Raw genomic sequence first — 19,686 nt, 5'->3', positions numbered from 1 at the left:
AATCCTCACCACCAGATGTCACTAAATCCCTTTAAATCTGTTCCTTTAATACACCAGCTAACCCATGCATTCTCTGCATTTGATTAGTAAAAGAGACTTAAAAAGGTGATAAAAATTCCAATATGCATATGAAAATGAATGCCTGTGGTGTTGATAAATATTTTTGTTCAGCAATGCAGTGCATGATAAAAATAAAGGAGGTGCTTACGGGTGAAAAGGTGAAAAAATGGCAGCACAATCACTCTTGGTACAGCTCAGAAAACAAAACAGAGAACAAAAGAAAAATTTCACTGACTATTTCTAAAGTTTTTGCCCTACTGAAGTTCACAAGCATATGCCTTGCATCATTTGTTCTCAAATGTTCATCTTTATCTTTTAGCTCAATCACTGGTTTAACATATAAAGCTGCTTTTGTATCAATAGAGGTCAGTAAATGTGGTTCAAGCACACAGAGCTGAAGAAGAACCTTTAACCCCTTCTACTCATTGCAACTCTCACCAGGAGAAGCAGATAGAAAATGAATGCATGAATGGATAAGTAGATGATATATACTTTGCAGCGTGTTATTCAAGCATGCTATTCAATAAAGGCTCAGAAGACGCAAAGATAAGCTAGCAAAAGCACAAAGTCTTTAGAGCTTTCAATCATTCAGACGGCATATGGCGCACATCACAACACCTGCATCCATCTTTTTGCTTTCTATGTCAACAGCTGCATCACCATGGATTGATTCGTGTTGCCATGTCAAGATATGCTGGTACTATTCCAAGCACAGAGGCATGTCAACAGTCCAGAAAACCAGCAAGTTTATGTTCACTCTCAGTAGCCCATGCAGGCTACTGTACCATGACTACCTCTTCTGTCTGTATGGCATGTCTGGTGTGCACCACGGGCATCAAATGACACTATACTGCCTGACAGGGTCGGTTTATATTTCCCTTAAGTGGACTTCTATGTCTATGTCTAAACTCATCTTTGTCATATAATGCTAAAGAATAAATATCCATGCTCAACCAGAAGGGCTTTGTCTGTTTATTACACATTAAACATGCACACACTTATATTTCTATACTATCAGAGGATGAAGAATTTGGACACTCTCCCTCCACATGATCTATGTCGACTCTTATTTTGGATCACCATGTAGCTTCAGTACTTTCGGGGAAACAGATCGAGGCCTCTGTGGTCAGAGCTGTCTGAACTCAGGGACTCCCAATCAATCCTCTCCCTCTCTCTCTGTCTCCCTGTGTGTGTTTCTCATTGCTCACTCGCCCTCTCCACACAGTGATGGAGGTCAGGTGTGGTCAAGAGCTGAGAATGGACAATCAGGCAGCAGCCGTACCCACTATTATCACTGCAGCTCATATCTCCCCCTCTCTCTGCCGGCTCTATACAGCACAGCCATATTACCCTGCTCGCTCTGTCTTTATCTCCCATTTACAGAGCTGAGCAATGTGATAACTTTTTTTTTTTTACTAATGCATAGTGTAAGGGATTACAATTACATGACAATAACTAATCCCGGTAATACTCGACTACTTTGATAGTATGGAAGGTCAGCCTGTTAGCTGTCCTACAAGGTGATGGATGGGAGGAATTTTATTAGGTCTGTCGCTGTCCCTTCCAAACCAAAACCTGAAAACTGATAGACCCTTATTTAAGAGTCACCTGGTTTTCTTAAGCATTGGACGGCACTTCTGGAGTTCTGGGCTAAGCTAGACTTTTGACTGCTCATTAAATCACAATATTTCAGTTACTACTCATGTTAAATATCTTCAACATAGAAGGAGCTGCTGATTCTTTTATCATTTTTCCCATTGTAATAATACTTATATATTGGGGTGACACATACCCCCCTGTATACAAACATACTAAAATGTCCTGCCCCCACCAGGCAACCACTCATCACTGTCTGAAATGATCAATAATTATTAATAAATTAAATCATGATTAGAAATAAACTTAGCAAATTGCCATTATTTTTATACTACCAATTCTAGTTTTACAGTGCCCTACAGTTGTGGGCGTGGTTTATCCAAGTGGTGTTGCCGTACCCAAGAAGAACTCGGCTCATGGGCTTATTCAACTAACATTAATGTTTTAATTATGTTATATTTGTCAATTTCTCAGATAGCTCCCATAAAGTCTGAGTAAACTGTCGATCATGGATTTAGACAGTAGTAACTGTCATTTACAACTTTTCCGAGGGGGGAATGGGGTTGATTCTATTCTATAGATTTCATTGATAAAATCCTATCTCAAAGGTTTCTTTTAATTCTCAATGTACCTTAATATAGAAACACAATAGTCTCCAGGATTATTCAAAAATACTGAAGGTTCCTGTTATTGCTATCAGTTTGAATGATTTCTTTCAAATCATTAACATGCAGCAAATGACTTCTCATATACCTCAACTGTCATTGCCACTGAGAGAAAGCTAATCAGGGGCATAAATCAAAGCTCAGAATGATTTGTAGTTACATTTGCTGAGGTTGTTACCTGGTTCCAGACCTCTGTATCATTGCCCACATCTCAGATTTGTTTAGCCATTCAAATGGAGAAAGAAATTGACCAATCAGAACTTTGCAGAAGTGATTAAGAATGGAAAGATCATTTCTTTATAGGTAGCTGGCTTCCTTGCTTCGACCATGAAAACTAGCGACACAGAAAACACAGAATTCAAATAATAACTCTTAAATCAACATCTTTCTCCAATCATTGTTAAAAATTAGAATTTTAACTGCTCCTTTCAGTCTCTGGCAATTTACTTTTTATTAAAGAAGCACATGTTTCCTAACACAGTGTCTCATCTTTTGTACTAAACCAGGACAATTTTATGCCCATCCAAGTCTTGGAAGAGCTCCAACTGACAGTCAGCTCACATTGTTTATGTAGAAAATAAACAGGACTTTTACAACGTGAATCCTGGACATGCGAAGCATCATATCCCATCTCTTGTAGTGTAATCACTTTTTCAATGAGTGAAAAAAAAAAAAAATCTTTTAATTAACTTGCCCAATTACCCTTAGTTGCAGTGCTGTAAATCCACTCTTTGCTTATCTTGCCTTTTACATTTTCTCCCTATATGTTTTTTTAAAGTTTCTCCAAGTCCTTTTTCTCCCTCTTCCTCCGTTGCTATGGTAACTCTCTCTCTTTCTCTCCCTCTGTCTCTGGTGCACCCCCACTTTCCCCTCTCTCTCTATCTCTCTCTCTCTCCAGCGGCTGGTTGGATGGTTGCTATAGAAACAGACTTATTTAAAAGAAGAGCTAAGAAATTATCTTTTTCTCCCACTCTCCCCAACACGCTCGCTTTTGCTCCCTCGCTTCCTCTCTCTTTCACTTGCTTCATCTCACTCCGCCGCCCCCCCCCCCCCCCCCCCTTCCTCCCCACTTCTCTCTCTTCCTCGCTTTGCCTCAATCACAAGCGAGCAGACCTTCTCTTTTATTGTCCTCTGGCCCTCGCCGTACATTGTGGATTAGAACACACACACACACACACCCACACACACAAACCTACAATCTCTCTCTTTCTTAGATTCTCTTAGCTGAGACCAGACAACCCCCCCAAAAAAACACACACACACACACACACACACGCACACACACAGAAATGCACACACTGAAGCGCAACACAGTGCCTTTCTTGCGGAACACACAAAATAGACACACACTTTCTTCCCGTGACAACTCTTTCTTTCTCTCTCACACACACATACCTTCTCATTTGGTTTTCCTTCTTGATGGTACTTGATTTCTGTGCCCTAATTGGATACTTCAGTCCTCAAAGTGTGAGTGCATTTATGTCCTTACAGCATCAGACTGAATGGGCCTTTTTCAGGGACATATTGACATGTCACAGGAGGAAAAGCACAGGTGTAACTAATAATTAGCTGCTTCAGTTTCAAGGTCCTGTTATGGCACATGCTAGTTCACTGTCATGGTTTACAGGGACTCTTGAATAGAACAGAGCCATTGTTAATGTTATTATTTACACCTGTGCTTTTCCTATGACAACAAATATCTGCTGTGAAAAAGGCCTCTTACCAACAACCATGAGTTACACACACTGCAAGGTGCTATGCCAGAAAATGTGGAGTCACACTCCATGAAAGACACACTGGCAGTCTAATCTCCTTTCCAGAACAATGACAAATCTCACTCTGACATAATCCCCACCTGTGACGCCATAACTTCATTTACCGCCACAGGGACAAGAGACAAGCAGCATGACGTCAGTGTCCCCCCCTTTACCGCCACCGCTGAGAGCTGCTCGCTTATCTCCCCTGCACCCGGGCATATCAGGCTTCACTGAGGGGAGATAGTGTCACCCCCACCAACACCGCCTCACCCAAACCCTGCTCTCGCCTTCTCCTCTCCTCGCCTCATCGAGCCTCGCCAAGCCGAGCGGAGCCCGGGGTGTTATCAGTTCCTGATAGTTATCGACTTACATTAAAACATAAGAGGGGAGAGAGGAGGAACAGGCAGATAGACAGACAGAAGGAGGATGGAAACACAAACAGAGTGGGTGGTGATGGATAGTGGCTTTCATCATCTGTAATCATGTTGTCCATCTCCATCTTTAAATCGCTGCTGCTTCTTTTATCACTGTTTAAAATCCACCAAAGGAAAAGAAATAAAAGGGATAGAGGGATATATTGAGACTTCAAAAAAGGAAGAAAAAACGTGGTTGTGGTGCCCACGCAATAAAATCATTTGGTTACACAAGTTCAGTTTCTGATAAGGGAAATAAGTTTGGAAAAGCCTCCGTGGGAAAGATTGGAAGGTGCTAAATGTTAAATTAAGTGAAAGTGGAGCCAGTGGATAGTGGGTCTGTAGGGTGTATAAAATTAGGATTATGATCGTCACACATTGGATTTTTTAAAAGAGAAAGTATTAAATGTTACAAACTTTTCCTTTAACAGAAGCTTTAGTTTGAGTAAGATATGCTGTCTTAATAGAATTAGTAACTGCCTGCTTAGACGACCATGAAAGGAATGACTTGAAATATAATGATATGTTAATGTACATACAATATATCTGGTGTAATATAATTCAATGTGGTAGTGGTCCACAACCGTTTTGTCACCACATACCGTTTTTATTTTGAAAATGTTCTTGCCGGCCAGCCAAGTAAAATAAAGGTCTTTCATATTATAGGTATTATAGGATAATAAACACTCACCCACCTCTTTATTAGGTACACCTGTTCAACTGTTTCAACACAAATAGCTAATCAGCAAATCATGTGGCAGCAACTAAATGCATTTAAGCATGTAGATATGGTTAAGACGACCTGCTGAAGTTCAAACTGAGCATCAGAATGGGAATGACTTTGAACTTGGCATGGTTGTTGGTGCCAGACGGGCTGGTCTGAGTATTTCAGAAACTGCCTATCTACTGCATAACTGTCTCTAGGGTTTACAGAGGACGGTCCAAAAAAGAGAAAATATCCAGCGAGCAGTAGTTCTCTTGTTGATGCCAGAGGTCAGAGGAGAATGGCCAGACTGGTTCAAGATGATAGAAAGGCAACAATAACTCAAATAACCACTCGTTACAATCAAGGTCTGCAGAAGACCATCTCTGAACCAACAACACGTCGAACCTTAAAGCAGGTGGGCTACAGCAGCAGAAGACCACACCAGGTGCCACTCCTGTCAGCTAACAACAGGAAAATGAGGCTACAATTCACACAGGCTCACCAAAATTGGACAGTAGAAGATTGGAAAAACGTTGCCTGGTCTGAGGAGTCTGGATTTCTGCTGCGACGTTCAGATGGTAGGGTCAGAATTTAGTGTAAACAACATGAAAGCATGGATCCATCCTGCCTTGTATCAACAGTTCAGGCTGGTGGTGGTGGTGTAATGGTGTGAGGGATATTTTCTGGGCACACTTTGGGCCCCTTAGTACCAACTAAGCATGGTTTAAACACCACAGCCTACCTGAGTATTGTTGCTGACAGTGTCCATCCCTTTATGACCACAGTGCACCTATCTTCTGATTGCTACTTCCAGCAGGACAACGCACCATGTCACAAAGCTCAAATCATCGCAAACTGTTTCTTGAACATGACAATGAGTTCACTGTACTCCAATGGCCTCCACAGTCACCAGATCTCAATCCAATAGAGCACCTTTGGGATATGGAGGAATGGGAGATTCACATCATGGATGTGCAGCCGACAAATCTGCAGCAAAATCTCTGAGGAATGTTTCCAGCACCTTGTTGAATCTATGCTATAAAGAATTAAGGCAGTTCTGAAGGCAAAAGGGGCAAGGTGTACCTAATAAAGTGGTCGGTGAGTGTATATAATATGTTATCTCCTCTCTTTCCTTTGAAGGAACTCTTTTTTTGTGTTTGCTCATGTTCACCAGATACTTGCAATAGTAATTGGACCACAGCACGCAAATTGAGAAGCTAAGGGAAAGTGATGAAGAACTGATGACTACGGTATAAAGTGAGTTCAAAATTAGTATTGTATTGTTGTTGTTGTTGTTGTGACAGGAAGTGATGACGATATTTGCAGCACAGACGGACCATGCCAGATTCAAGGACTTTACTGCACAGATGGCTAATAAAGATTTATAATTATAACTCAGATTTGTGTCCTAATCTTATAGCTTCATCGACTCATCTGCAGTCTGGTGGTTGGGAACCACTGTGGTATGGTACTGTATGAATGTGGTGTGATAATATAGTTTATTATATGGCAGTGGTTCTCAAATGGTGTGCTGCAACACACTGATGTGCCGTGATGCCAATCCAGGTGTGGAATTTTGTGATAACCACACCTTATTCAATATTCAACTGAGCCAAGACTTATGAATTAATTTTTAATTGACTGTATCAGTATGTCATGTGCACCCATTTTATCATAAATGGGCAAACTCTAGTTAAAAAATGGCATTTCATTTGATTTATTTGTTGCTTTTCACATGTGGAAATTTTAAGTGTTTGACACATCAAAAAATGTAACCATATTTTTTTATTGTCATGTGTTGTGATAAGAGTGATATCACATGTTATAGAAGCTGTTGTGCACAGATATAAATACAGGTGTGCCTTGAGATTTTGGCTTGCCCTTTGGTGTGTCTTGGGCACAAAAAGTTTTAACCACTGTTATATGGTAATGCACAGCATTGGCACTGCAACTAGCAAATCTCATCTTTTAATTAATTTTTGTATTTAGAGGATGTAGTTGTAGTTGCTTACTTATGTAGGCATAAAAACACTTTCAGTTATACATACAAAAAATTGCCAAAAGACGAAATACATGGGGCACGGACACATCACTTAGGTGGGGCAGAGCGGGCTTTTTAACCTGCAACACAGACGGTCTTTGTGTGGTTGAATGGCAGCTTCACTGTGTGCATATTGAATTTTGTCAAGCCATAATGCAGTTGGTTATTCAGGGATTGGAAGCGTAGGCTGTATTAACTGGTATTGAATTAATTAACTGGATCGTTTTAACTACAGGATGCTTTTACTTGAATAATGTATGTATGTATGTTTTAATGTGAAATATTAAAAGACCCACAAGGTTGCTCTGCTGTATCGCATAGCCTGTGATACAATGGAATCATTTTTAAAGAGATTCAACTTGTTTTTACCTGTCGGAGGGCCATTTAGCAAAAATAGAGGTGATGCGTGCAGCTTCCGTGGTCAGGGTGGGCGGCTTTAGTTGATTGTAATGGATGGGCCTTGCTGTGGGCATGCTGCAGGAGATGTGTCACGTCACATCTGTGCCCCATGTATTTTTTTACAAGTGCGCAATGATTCCTAAGTTTGGTACCAATAGTTCAATGTCAAAGTATAGCATTGAGTGTTTTCTTTCTTTCTTCTTTTTTTTGGCAAAACCTTTTTTTTAATTGAACACAAGAAATGAGCTAAGTCTAGCAAAATCTAAAATTTAGATTCAAATCAGGAACTATCTGATCCAAGGGTAAGTAAACAAGAACACTAATCTGACTAGACACTTGCTGCCAGCTTTCAGCACCTGACAACGTCTGGTACTTCTACATTTCCACTTTGATTAAGACTTTGTGTGTGTTTGTGTGTGTGTGTATCTTTTCTTACAGTATATGATGACATTCAACAAAGCTCATTGGCCAGATCGAACTAGTGATGTTACAGCTGCAGAGTGTTTGTGACCCTGCGAATATACATTTCATTAAAAGCATTGAGTCAGGTACACAGCCCTGATCAATTGTCAAAATTGCATTTGAATATTCTGTCAGTCAAGTAAGTGTTTCACTGCTGACATGGGACGGTGCATTACAGTGTTACATAATGTATGGACTAAGTGCAAATACGTATACACACACACACACACACACACACACACACATACACATGGATAGAGAGAGATGGAGATGGAGCAGCATGCATAATCCAGGGCAAAGACAAAAGGAAAAACCTTGTGATAGCGATCTTGTAATGGATCAGATTGATTTAATTCACTGTGCTGGACAATTTCTCATTCTTAATCCTCAAGATGTCTCTGAATGGATTTTATGTGGGAGGCCCATTCAATTGTTCTCTCTCACCTCCACACATGAGACTCTCAGACAGCGAGCGAGTGAGAGAAAACAGAGGCAGACAAAGAAACAGAGAGAGGGAGAAGCAGAAACACAAACTACCTCCACACTCAGCTTATTTGATCTCACGGCCCTTTTTGTTGACATTTTTCCTCATATAAAAGGGAGGCACTTTTATGTTCTTGGTGCTTTTATGCTTGATGTGTGCATTTCTTTGAAAGCTTCTCCTTGGAGAGGGTGGCCAGTTGGTTTCTCACTTTCCCTTCCAAAAAAGCTAAGAAGGGTTACTTCTAGCCTTTTATCACTTTTATTGAATGCTCAAGCAGAGAAAGGAGACCCACTTTATTTATCCTTGGAGAGCTGAGGACTCGGTCGGGGGCGGAGCTTTGTGCATTGCAGCTTGCTGCTCGAAACAGCGGTGAAATATGCTGGAAATGCCTGGAAAACTCCGGGCCCTGCTCTCCCAGGAGAGCCCCATCTATAATAGGCCTGGCTGGTTCCCTCTGCTCCCTCGCTGCAACCCTCTCCACACATAAATCTCTGCTCCCCGACCCTGCTCTCCTCCTCCTTCACTCCTGTTAGCTCCCACTCCTCTGCATTTCCCTTCTGCCCTCATCCACACTACTGCATCGCTCTTCTGCAATCAGCCTATAGTGTTCCTTCCTCCATTTCCTCCACAACTGTCCTTTACTCCTTTGCCCTCTTCCTCCTCCAAATTTCCCCCTTTTCCCACCCTCTCCTCTTCTGCACCTTTGCTCCAACTCTTGTCAAACATAAATCCGAGCTCCACAACCCTCTTTTACACTTCCTTCTTTTTCTTCTTCAGCATTTTCCTCCCTCCATCTCTGCGCCCACGCTTTGCTCTTCTGCTCTCTTCCTGCTACCCAAATTTCCCCCTTGACCACATCTTCTTTCCCTCTCTCCCTTCATCTACTCCTCTTTTTCTTGTTCTCTTATTCAGCTCTCTCGACATCTAAATCTCTGCTCCCCACTCCTGTTCTTCTCCTTCTTCTCTCCTCTACCCTTTACCTTGCCGAGCTTCTCTCCAGCCCTCCACTTCTCCTCCTCTCTCCTCATCTGCTCCCTATTTTTGTGCTTCTGTGCTCCCACTCCTCTTTATTTTCCTTCTGCTTTCATCCTCTTGCTCTCTCATCTCCACTGCTCCTTTGACCACCTTTTCTCTGCCTCCCTCACCCCGTTGCCCTCCTCTCTGCTTTTGCATCTTCCTTCTTTCTTCCTCTGCTCTCTATTCATTGATGTTTCCTCTCTCTCCATCTCCACTCCTCCTCTGACTGCCCCCTTTCCTCTGCCCTCCTTCTCATCTTATATTTTTCTACTCCCTTGCTCCCCAACCTTGTTCTACCCCTCCTTTATTCCAGTTAGCTCCCTCTCCTCCTCTGCCTTTTACTCCTACCCTCATCCAATTTACCCCATCTCCCGTCTTCTCTCTGAATTTCTCCCCTCTTATCTTCTTCCTCTCTCCCCTTCTCTATTCCTTTACTTTCTTTCTATTCTAGTGCTCTGCATGTCTTCTCTTCCACCTCCTGCTTTCCCTTTCAGTTTACCACTCCTCCTCCCTCATTCAGACTGACATATCAGCCAGATTGACGGGTGTCAGTCCTAATACCAGTCGACGCTCTCCGTTAGGATCTGCGTACTCCTCGGTCTTTCACTCCCACACACACATCAGCCGGCGCAGAGGAGAGAAGGGGGAATTTGCCGATGTCGCTTTAGCAGATTACTAGATTATCAGGGCATCGTGGTGAATTAAGCAGCGGCTAATTGTGGCATTTATTTTATTTATTTATTTTAATTGCTGTTCCTTGTCACCTCAGATTACACTTCCCTTGCCATAAGGATATCAGATCTGTCAGGTACTGGAGGGCTTTGGGATGAGGCCCACACACACGCAAACACACACACACATACACACTTAACTCCACCGCCGTTGTGTTGTTTGAACCTCTCCTCTGCTCTTAAACAAGGCTTGCCATGCCATTTTTAATTATCTTCATTTGAGAGTACAGCATTTTTTTATTGAAGTGGATTTTTTTCTTCCACCCAATTAGAGCAACAGAGTCAGTCATCCTTTATATTTGCTTTTATGGCACGATCAGTACAGTATGGCACTAATGGCCAAGGTTGGAGGTTTGATTCATCCTGAGGCCGCTCATGCAAGAAATGCTCATCAGCGGTGCTTCAGATAATAAAAGCAACCAAGAAGGAGAATGTGTTCAGTTGCTTTGTATATTAAACAACACTGAAAGTACAAAATCAGACTTACGGGCCTTGATTGAAATTTGTCTTCCTAAGTTCACTTAGTGTTTTGTTGTCAGTAATTTGATTAATTGCAAATTTGTTTTTTTAAAATCCACCACTAAATGGCCAAATCAACTAACATAGTGCAGGTCTTGGATTTTTTTGTTTATCTTGACTAGGCCCTGATCAGATTAAGCGCTTTTAGGTAGCCTGGGGCAGCTTTTTGCTTGCTGCTTTTGCAATGACTTGAATAAAATATGATCCACAAAGACCAGTTTGTGTACTGCTAACATGGTGTCAATCACTTTATCTTCAGTCACAACGATTGTGAGGTAAGCAGTATGGCATTCACGCTACAAAATAATCTACCTGGAATGTGGATTGTGCTTATTTGATGAGCAAACAGCGCTTTGCTGAATGATGTCGCATTCCCAGGTTAATTTCTTTGCAGATGACACTGCATTTTTCTGCTGAACTACTCACCCTCCTGTGTCAACTTATGGCCTCAAATAAATGAAGGGAAAGAGATTTTTCATGCAGGGCTAATGTTGGTCTGAATGTGACGAGAAGAGCATTATTTAAAATACTTGTGTAAAGAAGGTACATTACGCTCCAGTGGCTCATATCAGTTTAATTTGTCTACTTAACAGCCCAGGGTGCATTCACAATGCACAGACAGGTGGTGTTAGTGGTGGGGGGAGGTGTTATCGGGGGCAAACAAGGGGCTGAATTTTTGTCTCAGGACCGAAAACCTGGATAATTCACCCATGCAACAGTGGGTATCCCCTGCCTAATAGCTGAATTAGCTGGAAAATATATAATCACTCCTATCTTCCAATATGCACCGTAGACACTAAGTAGTGGCATATTACAGAGAAAAATATGCTTGTGAGTTGTAGTGCATTTTTTCAAATCTTTACATGCTGTAAATGCCAAAACTGTTCTGACTTAACCCACAAACCCCCGTCTGAGAGTATTTTTGTTGTTAGATGATTCAGAAAGGAATTACACAACTGTTTGAGGGCGTAACAGTGGAGAGCTTGAAACTAATGATCAAAGACAATGATCATGCAATCTGTCGCTGTACTAACTGACAGCATGTGGAATGAACTATTTTGGAATCTGTGAAGACTCTTGGCCATCCAGGTCATGGTATTTCTAAAAGTTGAAAGTCAAGGGCAACTTGCTTGAGATCTTGAAGATGTTTTCAAGAGTTTAAAAGCAAGTCCAGTTGCCTCTGACAAACATTTCTAGATACATCTTAAGAGACCTTTCTGAGGATCCCTCGGTGCCCCTGGAGCCCATTTTGGTGTAAACCTGTGCTGATGTAAACCATCAAACATTGATGGTCCAGCTGGACTGTTGTTGAAGAAGAGACTCAAGCCAACGGGGCCTCGTCTTTCTCTGTCTTGCTTCCTGAGTGCTCCTGCTCTGCCTCTGTTTATCCTCAAACATCCCCTCTTGTCAACAGATTAGGACTGAACCCCGCTGTCTCTTCCTTTCTTCGTCTCTCTCTGCCTCCATCTCTCTGTCTTTTGGCCTGTCTCTTTACATCTGCGCCTCTGCTCTATTCTTGTGACGGGAGAAAAGAGTGGGAGGAGGAGGGGGGAGAAAAGGGAGAAAAAGAAAGTCTGTGTGTGTGTGTGTGTGTGTATGTGTGTGTGAAAAAGAGAGAGCAAAGAGATGGGACAGGTGCTTGCAGTGCAAGAATTGCTTTGCTTGCTTTGCTTGCATGATCAGGCTGCAAAAATGTTCAGCTCAAGCAAAAGTGCTGTTCAAGAAATCGACTCTGAGAAACAGGCTTCCTCGCCTGTGGCTGGCGGCACAGTGTCGGATCACAGCGGCAACACGCTGCATCGGACCCACACACACATATACAAATACAGGGCAGAATGGTAATTACTGAGGCCCGCAGACGCACGGTCAACCACACAGAGATGTAGTCAGCCTGTGTTGGGAAGCCAGGCACACCACTGGACTGAGCGGTAAATCAGGCTGCTCAGAGAGAGACAGTCAGAGCTGTCAGCAGAGGAGAGCAAGCAGAAGACACCTGGAAGACTCCAAACAGGCTAAACACACATTAGGCTGCAGCTGCTGCATGTAGGGGACGGATTCACTCTGATCACATTTACAGGCTTACACCGGCTCAGCTGGAGACACTGATCTGCTGCTCTGCTGTTTCTGTTCTCTGCTGTGTTCTGTTTCTGATCTTCCCTGTTGGTTCTGTTGTGTTGTTTTGTTCTGTTTTTCTTGTTTTCTGTTGCATTATTCTGTCCCTGTTGTGTTTAGTCTCTGCTTTGTCTGGGTTCTACTCTGTTTCGGACCTGTTTGGTTCGGTTCTTTTCGGTTCTCTCCGCTCTCATTCTGATCTGTTTCTTCTGTGTTTCCTTTCTCTTGTGCTCCTGTTCTCTCATGTTCAGATCTGTTCGGGTTTTTGTTAGGTTCTTTTCTGTTCTGTCTGTCTTGTTTCTTTTGTTCCTTTACTGTTCTGCTTCTCTTTTGCCCCTGTACTGTTCTCCTCTGTTCTGGTTCGGTCTGTATTGCCTTTGTTCTGATCTGTGTTTCTTCTGTTCTGCTTTGTTCTGCTTTGTTCTGTTCTCGACTGCTTTTTGGTCTTGTTCTTTGCTCTGTCTGCTCTTCTTTGCTTTGTTCTGTTTGATTCACTACAGCTAGAATAACCAAACTTTCCTAATCTGCTTTACTCTCTCTTCTCTACATTACTCCTTCATGCGGCTACAACCAATACACTCAGTAGCCTTAGCCCTGATAAATCTGAGCGCCTTATAACATTGGTTGATTGACAGAGGCGTATCCTAGATGACTGACTCTGATACGTGATATTCTAAAAGCATCCATTCTTCAATCCAAGATGCTCAGACTGCTCTTTTAATTGCTCTCGCTAGCATTAATAATAATCTATTCTATTCTACTCAGGTGGTCAGCTCTGCTCCAGCCTGGGAGCTCCTCTGACTGTCTGTCTGGGCAGATCACCGTCTGTGGTTTATCACACCAGCAGCCTGCGGCACCGGGGACCCAGGTGATAAAGCAGGTACATGAGGCACACACACACACACACACACACACACACACACACACACACACACGGTTGAACTGTTCACATCAGGCCACCTCAATTAATCACCTCTGTCTTTGGAGCCCTGACTGCCCTCAAACACAAGTGCACACTCATCCTCGCTTTCACTGAGGTGTGTGTGTGTGTGTGGGTAGAGGGAGAGAGAAAGAGGCCAATCTATCAAGGTGATCGATAAATAGGGACATTAATATTAGTAATGGGGCTCTCCTCCAGTCCAGTGAATATGTCTCCGTCTTTACGGTAAAATATGAATTTTTCTTGGCACCTGCACGTTTGCAGCGGGGCCGCGCGCATGTGCACGAGCACGCCAGACTCTACCTGCATGCTAAGAGGTTGATGCACTGGTCTCTATTCTCTCTCTCGCTCACACACACAGACACACTCTCTCACACACGCACGCGCGCGCAGGCTTTCTCTCTCGAGGGACACTTGCGCTGCTCTTAACTCCACTCTTTCTCTTACACAGACACGCATACACACACAGACTGAGATTAAAGGAATGCACGTGTCTGGTGCGTGCGTGCCGTATGTGCGCGCGCGTGAGTGTGTGTTGGAAATTGATCGAGTGTGACTCATGTTAAAGCCCGGTGACCAGACTGTGCATTGGATCCTCGCCTCATCAATCATCCCCGGCTGGCAGGCTATGCGCAGTGTGTGTGTGTGTGTGTGTGTGTGTGTGTGTGTGAATGAGTGTGTGTGTTTGTGTGAGCGCGTGCGTGCGTAATTGTGCGCGTGCGCGTGCTTTGAACACATCCTCTGTTGACCCACACTGCGTTTGTTTGTGTCAACCAAATCTATCTATTCATGCGTTTCAAAGGTCACGTCAAAGCAATGTCGTGTGCAGATGCTCCAAATCTCTCTCATGAACGTGTAATTGAAGAAAAATGAACGCAGCACGTCTGGGCCGTTTGTGTCTACACTCTTAAAATCTCATTCTATTCCCCCCAGCAGAGCGAAGACCCTGAACACCCCACGACTCTTTCCCCTCCAGTGCCTTTGGGCTGTAATGATGATGTCCAGGGCAGCGCAAATCTATAACAACATAACACATTTACGAACACGCACGCTGCCAGACATGTAGACGCACAAACACACGCACTGCCAGCACAGACAGAAAGACACCCACAAAGCGCACAGACGCCCGCACACGGCAGGATACAGAGGAAGGGTAAAAGGAGAAAAACAATTCGAGCATTAAAAAGAAACTTTCCGCTGTTGCTCGCGCCTCAGCCAGTTCAGACTGTGTTTAAACATCTCTCACCTTGGTTCAAAGTGATCGCCAAAGTTATGATCCACAGGGCTGGCATGGTTCAGCCGAGCGCATTCAGATTCCTCCCCTCGGCTCTGCTCTCCCGAAAAGACACCATCAATTCCTCCCGACCGGGTGAATTTAACTGGAATCCTCTTTGAGTCATGAGAGTGAAAGGAGCCAAATTAAGAGGAAAAAACCCGATGCCTCTTTTCCTCTCTCCTCCTTTCCTTTTCTCCTACTCGTTTCCCTGTTTTTCCCGTGCGTGAAATAAATCTGTCTCCACTTTTCTCTCTCTCTTGGTTTCTGTGTCTGCGTCCCTTTTCCTCTCTGCGCTTTAGATTCCAATTTTAACAGGACTGAATTCCTCTCTACCTCTTTTCGCTCTCTCTCTCGCTCTCTCTCTCTCCCCCTCTTCTCATACAATCAGTAGCACACACCCCCTCCCTCCCTCCCACCTCCTCCCCCACCACCTCCACCTCCTCCTCCACGCCTCCCCGCTCCAAATCTCCGTTTTGGACTCCACTGAGAGGAGGTGGAGGAGGAGGCGGAGGAGGGCGCTCCAGCGGCTGCATCGAGAATTGCGCTTTAAACAATTAAAACTTGTGTGCACCTTTAATCACGGAATATTCTGTAGCAGGTTATGGTTGTTAATCTTTTAAATATATCTGGATATTAGTCCTACAAAATCTGCAATGTGATGTGCGTCATGAAAGCAATTACAGGACAAATCACATTAAAGATACAGGCCAACAGAAAGAATATAGGTAGTTTCACTCTGTGCTTATGAACAATATTGACGTTATCTCATATTTTAAAGGACCTAAAATGTGCTCTGAGTTACATGAGCACACGATTTTCATCCAAAGTTAGAACTAGAAAGACTGTAGGCTATTTATTCCACATGACAGATTTGTGTCTGTCTTTGCTCACTGGTTTTAAATGGACAGGACAAAGCTGGACGAAGTGATGTCAGTGTATTTAAAGGCCCAATCACACTTCTGATACATTTGAATCTAATGTGGGTAGCAGTTTGCAAGAACGCTGTCAATCAGTCAAACTATACCTACACAGTCCTGAAAACACATATGAGTTTTTGAGTTAACTCTTCACAAAACATAAACTGTTTCTCGCAAACTTTATTTTTCACACTTGTTACTGAAGTTATGAATATTCGATTTCATTGAGAAACAGGCAAGTTTTCAGAGCCTGTAGCTGTCAGACAGTATGAACTTGTCGCCCACTATCACTGCCTATATAAAGACCTGTTAGTCAATATAAAAGACAGTCTTGTTTTTATATTATTGCAGTGCTTTTTCGAATACTACCATTTTGTAAACATTTGAAACAGCACATTTTAGCTCATTATAAAAAGGTATTCTCTTTATTGTTATTGCTATTCAGTTCATATTATTGCTGTAGGGATTACTGGAGTATCTACAGTGACCTCATGGTATTGCCGTCATTTCCATTTCAGTTTATTCCTGTTACACAGGCGGTGTGTCATACTGTCTGAACTAAATTGGTAACTATAGTGACCTCATCACAGTGCCAGTATGATTTTTAGTTACGTATTACACATTTATCATTTTCAGTAGGAAATTACAGCTTGTTCCCGACATCCAATAGTGTTTAAAGTGACCTTTTTTTTTTCGGAAAGCTTAAGGTCAGGTGTACCAAAAGCTATACATATCCTTATATTCTTACATTTATATGACAATAACAATCTGCAATATAGCAGTATGTTGCAGAATATACATTTGGTGGAATCAGTGTTCTAATCAGAATTGTGCTGTTCACTCAAATGAGATGAGCTTTGGTGTCACACACCTACATTTCCATATTTTGTTCAGTTTTAAGTAGATCACATTGGTCTTAACAGCAGCATATCTCTTTGTTCACAGAGTGAGTCAGTATTGATGGTGCCGTATGTAACTCTGGAGAAAGGTAGGCGATTGTTGGGGCTATTCCCAGGTCCCCAAATACAGACACTTTGAGTTGGTAGTCGAACCGAACCACCACCTCAAACCACCAGTATTTGTCAACCTGGGAATGAGATTCAACAGTCACCTACCTTTCTCCAGAGTTACATACAGTGCTTTCTAAGAACAAGTTAAGCAAAAACAAGTCCTTTATCCTCAAACAGCTGGGCAGTGTGATGGATATCCATCTGTGTGAGGACTGTGACTATTTAGTGTGTAATTAACTGGTAGCATGTGTACAATGTATGTCAGATTATTAACCTCTATACCAGTATCAACATGTGGTAACAATATTCCCCAAACTACAGTGTGTGCTGAAGGGATGGAGGCAGGGAACAGATAAGAGGAATAAAAGGATCCCAGAGAGAGAGAAAGAAAGAAAGAAAGAAAGAAAGAAAGAAAGAAAGAGACTCATATTCTGCAGAGACAAAGAAAGCATTATTTGATGTTCTGTTTCAGAAATAATTACATAAAGACTTCTGCCAATATGGAATGTACTTTAACTAAATTAAAAGAGAAAGTCAGTGAGTGATTTTCCAAATTTTAGACCCAGCCAACCTTCTTGTGCGAAGCCAAGCAAGGGACGTCGAATTATTGCACTGCACTGCCCTCTGTTGGGCATTTCCTTTAACTGCATATGGCTTTGTCAGGACCTGTTGACAATTTTAACAGTCTTAAACACTGCTTAATGAAATGGAAGATATTCACTCTTATATAATATGAGCTTGTTACAAAAAAAGAAAGTGTAAAATACATTTAAAAAGTCGGTGACACTTTATCTGGACAGTCAACCTACAGATACAGTTTAAAGAGTATTTGTAACATTTCAACAGCTTAGTTGAGATTCAACAATTCAACTGCTTCGCTCTGTCTGTAGATGTTAATCTGTAAAGTATATGTGACAATTCACTACATATTCTCAGAATAATGCATCTTAAACTGAACTGTTCACTTAACCTAAGCATAGGTTGGTTGAATTGAGCTATTCACTCAACCTATGCTAAGGTTAAGGTATGTTATTACTCTATGGATAATCTGTTAAACATCTCAGTATTAAGGAAACAGCTGAATCTCAATTTATAAACTGTTGAAATGTTACAAACAGTCTATACATGATATTTGTATGGGGACCACCAAGTGTTACCACTAAAACCCCTATCATGTAAGTCCTTGTTTATACAATGTTAAATTATTAATACTAGATTAGAATTCTAAATACAAAGATTTGGGAGATGTTAATGTGCATATTTCAAGTGAGCTTTTTTTGTTCATTTGTCTTAAAAATTGTTTTTGTAACAGGGCTGTTTGGTTGTGTAGAAATGCCCTGGATTGGTCATTTTCCTGAGGCGGTGTAGTAAACTGTGATGTACCTGCAATAAGAAAAAAGACCAACCCAGGCAGGACCGGATTATTAAACCGACTTGAATGAAACTTTTAGTATTCTGGATCACATCTGAAAGTTTCTGAACAGGAAGAACCAACAACAACACGGGTGAAATTAACCCAAATGCATGTTTATTGAAGTCAACAACTGAACTGGTATTTAAAAAAAGAAAAGAAAAAGAACCCAAACGAAATAAAACAAATACGGTATGAACATCCAACAGACACAAACCCTCCACAGCATGCGGTTGGGTCTCGCCTTGATGACATCATCAGCCATAGTACAAATTAACATACATGACAGCACTATTCTCATGTGATATGGATATTTATTCAAAAGGAAGACTTGTCATCCAAAATAATAAGTCTGAGAAACAAAGACGTTGTTTTAGTCATCGAAATCATAACATTTTCGTGAATACAACACATGTAATAAGAGTGTCTCCGGAGTCTGTTTTGGGTCAATTAATACACACCTCACACTCATACACAAACACACATACACACACATATAAATACACCATAGTCACAGACGTCATGCCTGCCGTGCATATCCAGATATGTGTGTGGATGTGTATGTACCCAAAGTGTGTGTGCAAAGTGTGTATGGGTGCGCTTGTAAGAGTATCCAGTAAAGGCAACACTATATACATGAAATTATAGAAAAGTGGTTGTTGAAAGAATAAAATGCCAAACAAAAATGTTTCTAACCTCCAAGTTTGGGAAAATCTAATTTAAAAAAGAGAAAATGATCAATTGAACTAAAAAGTAACACACTGAAGATTATGCACACCTTTTACAAAACATAATTTAAAAATCAATTTGTTTATACTACAAAAATAAAGAGATGACTGGCAGCTAGTGTGCGACTGCCTGAAGAGGAGTTGGTGAGAGTCAAGTGGTGGGGCAGGACAGCTCGGTGTGACTGAAGAGGGCAAAGAAAAGCTGCTGTTTGCTGGCATCTGGTGACAGCTAGTCATTACTGCACTGATGCAATGAAATATGAAGTAGACTGACTGCACGTCCCAATTCAACGCCGTTGTACCCCTACATCAGTTTAATGCAGCAGTAGAGGGGAAAAGCAGAATGAGTCCTACATCATCGGTTTTCTCAGTGTTATCCCGAGGACTGCTGTGTGGAGGAGGTACAGACGGGTTTAACTGGGACACGGTGTATGTTTGCAGA

At 42.1% G+C, this 19,686-nt stretch overlaps 1 protein-coding gene across 2 annotated transcripts in view; it reads right to left on the bottom strand.

Annotated features, from left to right (window-relative positions):
- kirrel1b (kirre like nephrin family adhesion molecule 1b) overlaps positions 1–15,339 on the bottom strand; it is an 83,560-nt gene extending 68,221 nt beyond the window's left edge. For both annotated transcript variants that reach the window (XM_033649952.2, XM_033649953.2), the window contains exon 1: positions 15,149–15,339. In XM_033649952.2, coding sequence (XP_033505843.1) covers positions 15,149–15,194 — 46 coding nt within the window. In that variant the 5' untranslated portion in view covers positions 15,195–15,339. The remainder of the gene's footprint in view (positions 1–15,148) is intronic.
- Positions 15,340–19,686: the final 4,347 nt, after the last annotated feature.

Source organism: Epinephelus lanceolatus, chromosome 12, assembly GCF_041903045.1.
Source record: "Epinephelus lanceolatus isolate andai-2023 chromosome 12, ASM4190304v1, whole genome shotgun sequence".
Taxonomy (NCBI): domain Eukaryota; kingdom Metazoa; phylum Chordata; class Actinopteri; order Perciformes; family Serranidae; genus Epinephelus; species Epinephelus lanceolatus.
This window is presented reverse-complemented; position numbering and strand designations above follow the sequence as displayed.